This window comes from Haliotis asinina, chromosome 9 (assembly GCF_037392515.1).
Source record: "Haliotis asinina isolate JCU_RB_2024 chromosome 9, JCU_Hal_asi_v2, whole genome shotgun sequence".
Lineage (NCBI taxonomy): Eukaryota > Metazoa > Mollusca > Gastropoda > Lepetellida > Haliotidae > Haliotis > Haliotis asinina.
In genome coordinates this window covers 53317856-53332238 of record NC_090288.1, presented here as the reverse complement: position 1 = coordinate 53332238, position 14383 = coordinate 53317856, and the positions used below count along the sequence as shown (strand labels likewise).

At 37.0% G+C, this 14383-nt stretch overlaps 1 protein-coding gene across 1 annotated transcript in view; it reads right to left on the bottom strand.

The window, feature by feature from the left end:
- Positions 1-1218: 1218 nt before the first annotated feature.
- The window catches only part of LOC137296336 (protein O-linked-mannose beta-1,2-N-acetylglucosaminyltransferase 1-like), a 32118-nt gene continuing 18953 nt past the window's right edge, over positions 1219-14383 (bottom strand). Inside the window, exons 23-26 of the mRNA XM_067828109.1 lie at positions 14007-14156; positions 9686-9850; positions 8178-8309; positions 1219-7456 (exon numbers count right to left, since the gene is read on the bottom strand). Coding sequence (XP_067684210.1) covers positions 7348-7456; positions 8178-8309; positions 9686-9850; positions 14007-14156 — 556 coding nt within the window. The 3' untranslated portion in view covers positions 1219-7347. The remainder of the gene's footprint in view (positions 7457-8177; positions 8310-9685; positions 9851-14006; positions 14157-14383) is intronic.

The window sequence follows — 14383 nt, the reverse complement described above, 5'->3', positions numbered from 1 at the left end:
ATTCACCAGCAGGATTCCTTACGATTCCCCGACTACCGAAGCCATCATGTGGACGTCTAATGGAACATTCTTTGCCATTTTATTCAGACATCAGATATTTCCACTGATTTAACCATTGTCTAATCTGACGCTGCTGACCCAGGCTTCACTCGTGGTTACAAAACACCGGGGGCTGCTTCAAAACGACCTATATTCTCACCAGGGATGACTATGCTGGAACGTTTCCACTCCAAGATCAGAAGGCTCATGAGCATGTTGACACTTTGTCATGTTCAACTCAACTGTCATGAGAGATGCCTGCTGCAATGTTGACTGTTTAAACGGATGCTTTTATTAGCCAAAATACCTCTATATTTAATTATCTCTTGTTATTTTCAAGAAAAGGGACAGCCAGGTGCACAACAAAGGATGGAAACTGCATCGCACAGGTGAATGACTCAATAATTTTGTCAGCACTTATGCACGTGCTTCTGGAACACCTGGCTGTCCCTAGCTAACTCGTAACAAATAGTGAACCGAGTCCATATTTAATGACAGTTTGTTAAGCAAACTTTTCTTTTCTTTTTAGGACAAATATTCTGCAAAAGCTTCAGAGTTTTTATGATGTTTTCATTATGAGTATTTTGTATTTGTTAGTTTTCGAGTTAGACTCTAATTTTTTTATTTCAGATGTTCGCTTTTGAGCCAAACGAACTGTAACTTCCAGTATGGTCCACAATACATATAGACAGGCATATATCCTACAAATTACTGACTACCACCAAAAACACCATTGCTGCAGACCTCAGTCTGTCTTTGCTCAGCCTGCTAAATTGTCCAATGCTCTGGGTAAAACCCAAATCTCATGATGCGATACAGATTGCTATGTATTTTCTTGGAAGGTGTTAAAACCAGTTGTTGAAAAGCAACTTTCAAGAAACATACTTATATATCCCAGTCCTACCCCAATACTGACACTATGTCAAGTAACTGGAAGAAGGCTGTGGGGGTTAGATGGCTGACTTTATGTGCTGACTCTTAGATGGCTGACTTTATGTGCTGACTCTAAGAGTATGGGTTCAAATCCTGGATTGGCCTCAACCCAATAATTAAAGTACTGGACTCTGTATGTCACTGAGAAAGTTATATTCCAAACATAACATGTGTGATGATTACATATCTAGTTATGAAAAAATAGTGAAAACATCATTTCTGATGTACAAAAAACAAAAGTCACCCTACAATGAAATGACATTATTTAATGTTACGTGTTGAGGTAAGCAATCAAACATACACAAAAAGTATTGTCCGTAAAATCAAAGCATTTGTTCAACAGTCTTTATAAATCTGACACTGGTTTTCTTTTGCTAGCATGACAAACTGTAACAATCTGTGCTTTTTGAAAATGTACACAGTTTATATTCAATTTTGCCATACATCCACAAATAGATCAATTCATTCATACAAGCACCAGGATCCAAACACATCAATTTAATGTTGGAATATCTTTTACCCTGCAACAGCGTCATATAAAAAAAACCCCACTGACCAGACTAGAAAAGTTGTTAGCTTGGTAAGTTTTAACCAAAACAAAATCGATCTAAGACTGAGGACAAGACGGATTTCACATAAACTCTCTTCCCATCACAGGATGAAAATATGTCACTAGAGGTATTATGCTTTCTCAACACAAGTCTTTCACGAAAACAGCACCAATCAAAAATACCCTCATCATGTTTCGGGTTGACTTGTTTGTCTGAATCAAAGAAAGTCTTGTTAACAATGCTAAGTAGAAGGAAGCAAAAATCTGGTTAGTGATTTGAGAACATCTCAAATTGACATGGTTAACAAATCTGTAGAGTTAGTTAATCAAAAAGAGGTCTGTTAATGATGCTAAGTAGTAAGGAACAAAAGGGACAATTAGTCATGTGAGATTAAATTCCTACCTTCTCGAATAGAAACAGTTATTGAACAGGAACATTAATTTTACCTGCAATGCAATATATTCTATGAAATTGAGGATCTGTTCAAACATTTTGGATAAAATCACCTTCTGGCATTAACCAATCTTTACATTTTCTGAAATAATCAAAGCTAAAATAAATTTAAAAAGTAATCTATCGAAAATGTAACAAAAGTGCAGAAATAGCTAAACTAGATGATAAATCAGAAAAAAAAAGACAAGAAACACACAAAAGCATTGTGACACATGTGTGTTCAACTCTACACCACACCGGTAAATAATCAGAACATGCAGTGTATCATGGCAGTCATACCTTTTTGTGTTGGACATAATGCTGCGTAGTAATGGAACACCAGTCTCACAAAAACACTTTTTCTTCCAATAGTATACTTTGATGTATAAAATTTTGACTGTGATTAATGAAACATCCCCACAAGACAAGCACTGACTAGCCAATGAAAGAATCATGCGTTGGTTCTTGGGACAATCAGATGTCTGTGTTTTGAAATGATCTCACTTCAACAGAAGCTCTTCCCTCCTTAATCATGAATGTTTCATTTTACACACAATACAAATATTTCTCTGATAATAGTGAGTGAATTTAGTTAATTGTGAGCTGCTTTTTACTACATTCCAGCAATATCACGACTTCAGCAAATATGGGCTTCACACACTGTACTTACTTAGTTCTCAAGCCTCATAACTGAGATATGATGGTCTGAACTCTCTGTTCTCACCCTGACTGGCTGATTAGAAAGTGTGGATGAAGTTATCAGATCTTCATGCAAGATATTGAACATGATGAAACATAAGTGATCTGAATGAACTGAAATAAAATGTAGCTTTGATTTATGAGAGTTGGACAATTGGAAGTTATGGCTGGATATGGGATTCTGACACACTGCATCTCAATACATCTGTTGGTACATCATTGAGTACACGAATGAGTACATCAGTTAGTATAGTACAGTACAATCAGTACACCATCAGTGAATACATTCATCAGTACACCACATCAAAACATTAGTGACTAGATCAGTGATTAGCTCGAAGATGACTTATCATCTCCCCTCGCCCTGACTGTTTACACTATAAAAAAGAAACAAAACACATAAAACCACAGAAGACATATTTCAAACTACAATACACATAATTTTTTAACCAGTCTTGATAAAGTCACTGCTTAATATTCTTTGCAATCCATGTACACATACATCAGTGACTTCCACTGTAAACGGTCAGACAAGGAAACACAGCATTCCATAAACAAACCTTAGAAACAACAGGTAAACACAACATAAAACCTGTGAATAAATAAAACAAAAACATTCAAGATTCAACTTGAACAGCAACCTCATAAAAACATATTTCGGCAAGAGTGATGTAGCAAAATTATGTGAGTCAATATTGTACGAATCAGTACAGAGCTGTTATACCTCTGTGACCTGTGCATGATACATTATATAACTGTCACTTCTTATTGTGTCTCTGTCTCAGAACACATTGTTATCATAATCCAGCTATAATTTCTATAATTATAATCCTTTAATTTCAACAGCTAACATGGCAATGAAGAAGGCAATAAAACAATATATGCAATTCAACACGAAAACCATGTTGCCCAGAAAAAACCTGGTTGCACAGATAATAGTACCTAGGAACTGTAGTTAGAACAGATCAATTTTATTTCTTGTTTTATGATATAATGTCCTCAGGAAGCCTAAAGGCAGGGAGGTAAAAAAGATTTTTGTCAAATCACAGTCACAGCAAAGCCCCACAAGTTTCCATGTTAACTCTTTTGGTTTGTTTATATTAACTAAAAACAAGTTGAGTGCGTTTAGGTTTAGGTTAATCATATTAACATTAGAATTTTTGTGATGGAAATTTTTTCTTCATCTTACTTCAAAAAGATATGACTGGCGGATCCAGGAAACAAGATATATTATTGGCCTGCCCTTGTATACACAATCATAATATTGTATGAAGTAAAACCTCAGATCCAGATGAATATTATTGTTTTTGATTTTTTTATTGTTACAAGAAGTAAACAGTGGCAACTGTAACATCATTGTTATTATTCAGATCATATGCAATACCCAAATGTTGTGTTTATCAGTAAATAAAGCTGCTAAACAACAACAGAATGTCCTTTGCAATATCATCACAATGTCTTGTTTTAATCATGCACACGGAGGATACAAGTGCTGTATAAATATCCATCATTAGTAGTAGTACTGAAACAGGGTTACACATGTTCACAAATATGTCAAAATGACTTGCTTCACTTTCTAAAATGTACACCTTGAAATGGGGAATCTAGATCACATTTTATTGTCAAACACACTTTCTTCAAGACATTTTGATTTGTTTTGAAAAAGCTACTATTGTTGATCACAGATTAAGATGAACCCTTGTCTGAACTTATCCAAGGATCCTTGTGTAGGACATGACTTTGATTCCAAAGTTACAGCATTCATACAAAACAGATGTATATTGTAAAACAGATTCATATCAGTATCACCAAGGAAGACATGACTTTGTCTATGATAGCTTTACTACCATTTTCAGTTCGACAACATGATCAAGGACTGAACTTTCAGTTATTTTTCCATTATCAAGGGTTGATTATGGGCACGGTGGGTGAGCTGGCTAAAGCACCAGGCGGGAAATCTAGCAAGGTTAAGCTGTCAGGATCGAGTCCACCTGTGACCAGGCATAAAATCCTTAGAGTAAACTTTGTGTACAGACTCTTTCAGTGTTGTCACTACCCCTAGCATACAGTACACAACTCTGTGCACTTAAAAGAACCATGAATCCACATGAATATGTGCAGGTACAGCAACATGCCGTAAACTTGGACTAGGTACTGTGACTATGTGTCCAAGTTCATCCAGCTGTGAATCTGGAAGCTCATTAGGATGAAAGAGCCACAATAAACTCAGTGTGCCTAAAGGCAGCAATAGTTGTATACTCCCCAGGGAGTTGGGATTGATAAGATGATGTGACGCTGAGATTGACATCCAATGATAAGGGGAAACAAATACCAGTGCCTTGAGCAAGGACTGGTTGCATGGATATGTGCTGTATAAATATCCTATAATAATAAATTAAAATAATAATAATAACTGAACTTTCAGTCACTTAACAAATATCAAGAACTGAACATTCTTGCTCCCCAGGGAGCTGTTGGTGAACAGAATGCAAGAAACTCCATTGACATCCACTGATCAAGGGAACACTCAAGATCCTTGGTTATGTACAAGTGCGTGGATATGTGCGTTTTACAACTATATCATATAAAATTGCTCAAGGACTGAATGTTCACTCATTAAAACACAATCAAGGATTGAACTTCCAGTCATTTAAACATGATCAAGGACTGAACTTTCAGTGAAAACGTGAATAATTGAGTTGTGATGGTGATATCACATGGACATTATCGCAGAACATTCTGTATAAACATGTTCTGAATGAATAGGGACACACATACAACATGAAATATCATTTGGGGACATTGCCCTGTAGGATGAACCATGTATAAACTTCACAGTGAGTGAGCAGCTACAATATGTTCACAGGTGAAGAATCACAAACACTAGACAGTGTGATGTGTTGCAGCAACACTTCTTCATTATCTGCAACAGATCTACACACAACCTCACACAATCATGGAATCAGATCTTCAGTCCTGATGTCTTTCATATGATCATTCGGCTTATCAGTGTTAAAGCTGTAACAGAGGAGACTGATCTTTCATCAGTACCATCAGAAACACCTTATCCTTTCACAAATATTCACTTTAAGGGCACAAGATCATGCCAAACTTCTCTAAAAATCAGTTTTGCATTTCTCTCATTAATACTATCATCTTCCAGAGAAGCTACCAAATAATTTATTCAAATGTATTAAGATTACAATATGAAATTGAAAAGTTAAAATGAATTAATGCAATGTTGCATTAAATCAATTTTGTGTCCTCTAGCAACCAAACTTTATGAGCGAACCTTGAAGTGTCGTGTGGAATGCTCTTTAAGGAATATCTTGTAACGCAACATGTGATTGAGGCAAGTTTGGCAAACACTGACACATTGCATGTGACAGTTTTCAACAAATGGAGCAATCACTTAAAACATTCCACATATGGCAAAAGTAAACTGTTTGGAAGATGTTCGACTTGGAGTTTCAGTTACTGATTTCCGGCAAATCGTAGTGATAAGTCTTTTACTGCATCAACAGGAAGCTGAAGCAAGTGCATATGCCCCAATACCTATATTATAGACGAACATTTTGTCAAAAAAAAGCATGAAATTGTGCCTTTAAAGACCTGCTTAACCCTTCTATACAAAGCTAAAAATCTTAAAGAAGCACCACTCACTAGTCCGTCTAATATGATTCAAAACATATTCCAGATATTACAAGTGATTCATGTTGGCTTGTACACATAAAGGTTTGGCTCGTATAATGTTCTCAGTGTATGGATAAACGTAAATTACCATTTTCTATGTATTACGTGTCCATGCGTTATGAATTATTCCATCAGTGTGGCAGTAACTTTCTCTTCAATTTCATGATCAAGAAGTTTTTAGCATACTATTGTAAATGATAACACTTACGAAAAGGAAATTATGCAGGTGCAAATGCACATGTTTTCAAATCATTTGAAGGCAGGACACTTATTCAAGTTAATACTTAAAATATGGTAAAATGAACTTATAATGGTTCAGATCAACTTCCAGCCAAAATTTCACAAACTTATGACTATCAGTAGCTACAGGAATATGGAAAATAGTATGTAAAAGCATCTAAAACTGGATTAGATGTGAGATCCTTGCTCAGTTTTCCTTGAAATGTGAAATGCACAAACATCTGTAGGGAAGCACATATCAAACCTTGAGTAAATCCTAAATGAGCATAACAGTTTTGAAATTCCACTTGAACATATTGCAGCTTTAACACTCACATTACCCAAACATTCGTTTACAAAGACTTGAGTCTTGCAGAATGTGTTTACACCATCTGCTTCCATCACTCCATCTTAAGTGGAAAGCTAGTTTCTGTACAACTAAAACTAGCTCCAGCAAGCCAGGTAATCTGCCAGATCAACACGTAAGATGTCTGACAAGTCGCACCCTGCGTCCACCAAACTGCTGATCAAAGGCTGACAATCCTAAAACTCCTTCAACCCATCACAAAGCTTCCACTACACCTCATTTGTCCATCTCCCAGCATCTGTGACTTCACTCATATTTGATCTTCACATATAATTTGATCTTCCTCAAAGTAGGCGATACATCTCAAAAGGGTTATACTAGTTGTGGCAAAAATATGATCCTTACATCGAAAACCATGTTTGTATAAAAGAATGTGTCTCTATGGAAACCTGAGGTGAAAACATGTTCTGTTAATCACCTCTGAAGCAGATGCTTTGAAATCATAGAAACAAGAGCTGGCTTGAGTTTGAAGTACTCAGTGGCAGACCCTACCAAGTAGACATCATGGCCTTGATAGAAGAACCTGAAAACAGAAACATAGCACTCAGCCCCATTGAAAATACATCCAATCACAGAGAGAGAAACATTTCCTGAGACATTACATACTGATTGCTCAAAAACATATCAGAATTGCAAAATTTGTGAATAAAACTTCACATGTTAACAACTCCCAGCAAATAAGTGTACTGTATGCCAGGATTTATCAGTCTGCACACAAAACTATTGAAGATCTGTGACAATCGATCGCTACTATTATCTATCATGTTCTAAACACAGCAAAAAAACACTTGCTTCCTAAGCAAAAAGACATGATTACAAAAAACATATAATTTACTTTCAGTCTTATTCATTTCTCATAAAAAAAACAGTCTTGGCATGACACAATTTGGTCCAAGCTGTCAAAGTGAGTGAATAAGAGTATGATTTTATGCAATGTTCAGAAATATTCCAGCTATGTGTCTCAGGTCTCTAAATAAACAAGTCTGGACCAGTGATCAACACCATGAGCAAAAATCTACTCAAATGGGATACAGTGACAAAGACGACTCTTACATAGCTGGACCAGACAATCCAGTGATCAATGGCATGAGTACTGATCTTCACAACTGGCATATGGTGACATGTGTTTGACCACCCAATCCCCCTAGTCACCCCTTATGACAAGCATGGGATACTGAAGATTATAGATCATATCTTCGTGAGTCCCAAGCTATCAAATAATGGTTTAGGAGTATATGGTATACCGTAGAAGCCCACGGTGTAGGTTGCGAGGTTTGTAGTGCTCAGCAGCGAACAACCCAAAACAGCGACACAGCTCCCGTAACAAGGAATAGTCGCTGGGAGAATCCTGCATATAATACACCACCAGAGGGCGCCTGTAACAGAAACATATATTATAACACCAAAAATAGGTCCATATCACGCAAACATGATACCAAAAATAGGTCCATATCACGCAAACATGATGTCTAAAATTCATTTTTTTAAAAAGAAAACAGAAGCAGGACTGTCCCAAATGAAGCACATTAAAGTGAATGAGTGAGATTGTATGGCCATATTATTCAAGCAATATCAGAACAGGCAACACCAGAAATGAACTTCACACTTTAAATCCATATGGGCCAGTTGGTTGTTGTTTAACAACATACACAGCAATACTCCAGGTAGCGGTCTGTTAATAATGGACCAGACAATCCAGTGATCAACATCATGAGCATCACTTTATGCAATTTGGATGTGAGCACAACAAATCTAACCACCTGATCCCAATTGTCATCTCTTATGAGAAGCATGGGTTTCAGAAAACCAATACCAACCACAATCTTCATGGGTCGAATACATGGGAATAGAACCAGGTCTCCTATGTGATGTGCAAACACTTTAACCACTAGGCTACTCTCATCACCGCACATCAGTGTGAAGAAAGCTACTAATCAACATATTAACCAGATTGAAGTAACACTGTTACTGTATTACACACTATAGTGACTGAAGTAACACTTAAAGTAACATATTAACCTGATGGACGCTACCCTGTTACAACAGTATCATTGATGAAATGGTGTGCCAATGGTGGTACGAGTATGGTACGTATTGTGGTACAATGCCTTAGGTTCAGTACACGAGATATTACCAAAATGAAGAAAATCGAAAACAAGAGCTAAACCAACATAGATCTTGGTTCAATGGTTCAATTTCTAGACATAACTGAAAAGGTTTAAAAAGTAACAAAATGACCGAAAATACCTAATGCTTGCATGGCATTATGTAATACTGAATCGATTGCAAAGTACTGCAGATTTACTAATGCTGCGGTATACCACTTCACCCCTACACAGTATCACAATTACCTGATAGTCGCGACACTGTTTTTTCTTTACATAGCAAAGTGAATGAAGTAACGCACATTATAACACATAAATCTCAATTATGTAAGACTTACCTGTGAAATGTATTATTCTGTCTGATGCAACATTAATACTGTGACATATTTATCTGATTCAAATACAGTTAGGAAAAGAAGGAAGTTTAAATGGAAGACCACTTGCATTTGTGAAATTTGTATCTCTAACATATGTTATATCTGGTAAAGTACTAACTAAACACAACAAAAGTATTTGTACTTAATTTGTACCTTACAAAGAAACTGTAATCCCACATATACACGTCTACTTTCTAAAATCGTGGCTTATCAATCGTTAAAATTGGAACTCTTCAGGCTTTAGATTAATTTTTTAATTAGGCAACCTACTTTTCATCTGCTGAGATTTTTACGTCAAGGTCCTTGACCTTCTGTACACAGAGTTGAAGGTCAGTGATAGGGAAGCTGACACTGGTGGCTATGTTGTGATTCAGATACTGTTCATAGAGGTCCATCGTCAAGTTACTCATCCCAGTCAATGGTGTTGGGCCATCCCTGCAAACAATGACTATTTCAATACAACATTCAACACTTTCCAAAAAGTGTATATCATTTCGGCCAGTAAAATAGTGAATCTCACCCAACTGTCTACTGATATGAAAATACATCAACATTTGATAAAGTAACAAATATCTGTTTGTTGCCGAGGACTTTTTTACCTTCATCAATGAGTTTTGATATAACTGTTATCAGTAGACACGAGGGTGAGATTCCATTTAACATCCAAAATTATTCTTCATTAACTTTCAGTGAAAAATATACATCGATGAACACTGCACTGCCATTAGATTTGCAAAGCAGCGATGTCCTAGCATAGTGACATCATCAAGTTCATGACGTCATAGCATTGTCAAAATCTACTGTCAAAACGAAATCTAAAAAAATATAGTCTCATCTCACACAAGCGATATATCCTGTGGAACACAGTTTTGGATAATAAACCCAAATACAAACACATCTAATCTATTTTTTGAGACAGGACCCAGTGACACTTCTCCTAAAATAACAACTGTTTATTTGTTTCATCAGAACATTCTCGATAACAACTGCTTTATTGCATGAAATAATGTTTTCATGCATACTGAGGGAAAAAAACAGGGGATCACATGAAAGGACATGTGTTCCTTTATTCATTTTTTTCCAGGTTTCTTCACAAAATTTGCACTGGATAGCTTGTGAAAAAACCTATAAAAAAATAAGGGAACACTTATGTTTTCATCTCATCACTTATTTTTTCCCCTCAATATCTATTTGTACATCATTATCAAGTTATCAACTGTTATCTTGATAATTGTGTAACAATCGACATCACAATTCAGCAGCACACAATAAACAAGAAACTGTTATCCATAGTCATTCATTTTCAAATTAGCAGGCTCTCATAATAGTTTTTGTTTTCTTTCTATGATTGACAATTTAGAAGCTGAGTAGATGAAGGATGAGGACTAATTTTAGCACATGTTTAACAGCATTAAAATCTATGTTGAAACGTCGCCTATAGAGAATAAAGCAGTTGTAAATCCATAAACTTAGTCCTCATTCTTTAATTATTTTTTTATTCACAAATCATGTCATCATTGCACTTTGTTAAAAGTTTCTTGTAAGCTTTGTAAAATTTCAACAAAAATCTCTGACAAGGTTACAAGTAAAATGATAACTTGATTGCAACAAACTGTAAATCTAGAACACCAGTTTTCTAAACTTCTTTGTCCTTATCAAATGTCATACCATGGAAGTAATCCTTTGGGGGAAAAAATATCTTTACTTGCAGATGCCTCCAGGATGACATTTTAAATTAAGGACTTCAAAAACATATCAGAATTGACTCAGTTTCATCTCAAGCTGTCTAGTGTCACAGACGAGAAGCATATTAAGGAGAGCACTTAAAATTTCATCACCAAACGAAATCTGAAAACATATAATTGACTACCAGTCTGAGGTAGTTTGTCAGACTGGGCAAAGACCCTTGGATGTCCACAAAAAATATCAGTACCTTTAGGTGGAGTATTAATCACTACAAGCTGATTCACATATGACTTGGCATCTCGGACTAAACTCTTTGTTTTTATTTGCCCGAGGATCTTCACAGCTCCGAGTGAGAGTCAGCTCACAGACAGACCCCTAATTGGAAACTCAATACTCTCTACTTGAAAAACCATACAGACAGGAATTACCATCATTCTGTGACACGCTGTAACGACCCTCCTACATGAAACAGTATTTCAGTCGGCACCGACAGCAGAAAAACACTGAAGACTTCTGACTTTCACTATGTCCTTATTCACTTACATGAAAAAATCAGTTCTGGAATTTAAGACCGCATTTCTGTAAGAAACAACAGCGATTTCCTGAGCAATCAATCAAACCACTTTGAAACCAAGATTAAAAACAGTGCCCACCACTGTTCCGCTTGTTAGACTCTTAGAGGAAGTGGCTTTTTGAGATCGGGTGGACAAGGCTGTTGATTTGGTTGATGACTCATCATGCCATGGATCCATTTCGCAGAGCTTTTTCTCCAGGACTCAGATTTCAGTTGACCTACACCAAGCCTTGTAGTTCTCACCATTACAAAGTCCTACAGGAGGTGCACCAAAACCAGTGCTGGTATTATGGAGTGTGATGACGACTTTTCCATTAAAAATATTTTTAAAGGCTTCTACCTGCATAGAAAATCAAGGGTGGGTAATCTGAGAGTGTAAGAGCCAAACGAATAGATCAAGGGTTCTGATTGGTATACATGACCCAACAGAATAGCCAATCAAATTGACAAACAGAAATCAAGGCCAGGTATTCTGAGATTGTGAGAACCACTGGAATGAAACGAAGGCTTAATGTAGGCTTATCGACAGCTTAGCAAGGAAGACATAAATGATACTTTTTTATTGATAGTAAAAACCACCTACCACTGGCACATGGATCACCATCATCAGTTTGGACAAAAATGACCATTTGATTTCACCACTTGAGCACAAATTAACAGAGTCGGAATTAGGTTTGTTATAACAGGAATCACAAAATGTATGCCACACCCAGCAACATTCCAGCTTTGTGGCTGTGGTTTGTAAATAATCAAATCAAGACCATACAATCCAGTGATCAACAGCATGACCATTAATCTGAGCAACTGAGACACAATGCCAAGACCGCGAGCTTGACCACCCGTTTCTGTTAGTTACATACTTCCTACGACAAGTATGAGATACTGTAAATAAATTCTGACCTGGATCTTCATGGTCACAGTAACAGTGATAAGATGACAAGGGTGAGTGAGTGAGTGAGTTTAGTTTTACGCCGCACTCAGCAATCTTCCAGCTACATGGCGGCGGTCTGTAAATAATCGAGTCTGGACCAGACAATCCAGTGATCAACAACATGAGCATCGATCCGCTCATTTGAGAACTGATGACATGTGTCAACCAAGTCAGCGAGTCTGACCACCCGATCCCATTTATAATTGCCTCTTACGACAAGCACAGGCGCCTTTTATGGCCAGCATGGGTTGCTGAAGGCCTATTCTACCCGGGGACCTTCACTGGTCGATAAGATGACAAGGGAAACCTGTAGTTAATTTAACAAGGTGAATGACAATAACCATGAGAGCCAGCAGTGATGTTATAAATCCAAAGTCCCAAGAACTATGACATGTGATTCTTAGTTTTTCATTCACATGATGAAAGAGTAAGAATATAGTATACACTCTGAGATGTTGAATTCCTCAGACAAAAGTCACAGTCAACATACAGCTGAGGCTACAGCAATATTCCATAACATGGTGGCAGTTGTAAATAACTGAAGCTGGAGTGAGTGAGTGAGTGAGTTTAGTTTTACGCCGCACTTAGCAATATTCCAGCTATATGGCGACGGTCTGTAAATAATCGAGTCTGGATCAGACAATCCAGTGATCAACAACATCAGCATCGATCTGCGCAATTGGGAACCGATGACATGTGTCAACCAAGTCAGCTAGTCTGACCACCCGATCCCATTAGTCGCCTCTTACGACAAGCATAGTCACCTTTTATGGCAAGCATGGGTTGCTGAAGGCCTATTCTACCCCGGGACCTTCACGGGTCACTGAAGCTGGAACAGACAGTCCAATAATTAACAGCATGAGCATCAATATGCGGAGTTGGGAACTGATGGCATGTGTTAACCAGGCCTCATCCCATTAGTCGCATTGGAGGCCAATACTCTATATTTCATAAAACATGAAGTTTTGTGTTTTTCTCTTTGTTTTCAGTTCAAATCTACAGATTTTCATTCACACTAAAACTTTTCATTGTAATTTATTGACAAAAGAGCATACTCAACATACAATAAATGCTACATAAAAAGAAAATACAATCCCTCAAAATCAAATCTAAATTTAGGATATCTGTTTTCCAGACTAAAACGTCTATTTTTTGGGCTCACTGTCAAGCACTGAAGATCCACCATTGTCAAAAATACATATTGCAATACATATTGGAATACAGGTGCCAGAATCGCAATAGTTTCAAAGCACTTTATTCACCAATACACAGCTCATATAAATTAATTGTCATCTTGGCATTGGTGAAAATCTCGCTCTTCAGGTGAAAGACACTTCAAATTGGTTTATAGATCGAAATGACAGTTGGATTTATATGTGTATAAACTATGAATTACTTACAAAAGTGTGGTTCTGGGTCTTCCGAACAATTGTGTTATCAGTTCTTTACTTGTATCAGCTCCTTGGTATGGCTGTCTGAACACCCGGGACATGTCCGGGACGAGGATCTCTCCTTTGTAGTCCACACTCAGCTGCCAGCCAGCCCATGCTCTGCACACACATACAGTATATAGAGGGAAGTGAGTGAGTTTACTTTAACCTGCATTTAGCAATATCCCAATTAAAGGGGAATGGGTGGGGGTAATAATTGGTCAGGTAAAATCTGAACTAGTTTGGTTGAGTGTTTTAGCTCAGAAATACTTCAAGTAACTTTAGTTTTAAGCCATTTTCAGCAGTATTCCAGCAAAATCATGACAGGGAACACAAGATATGGGCTT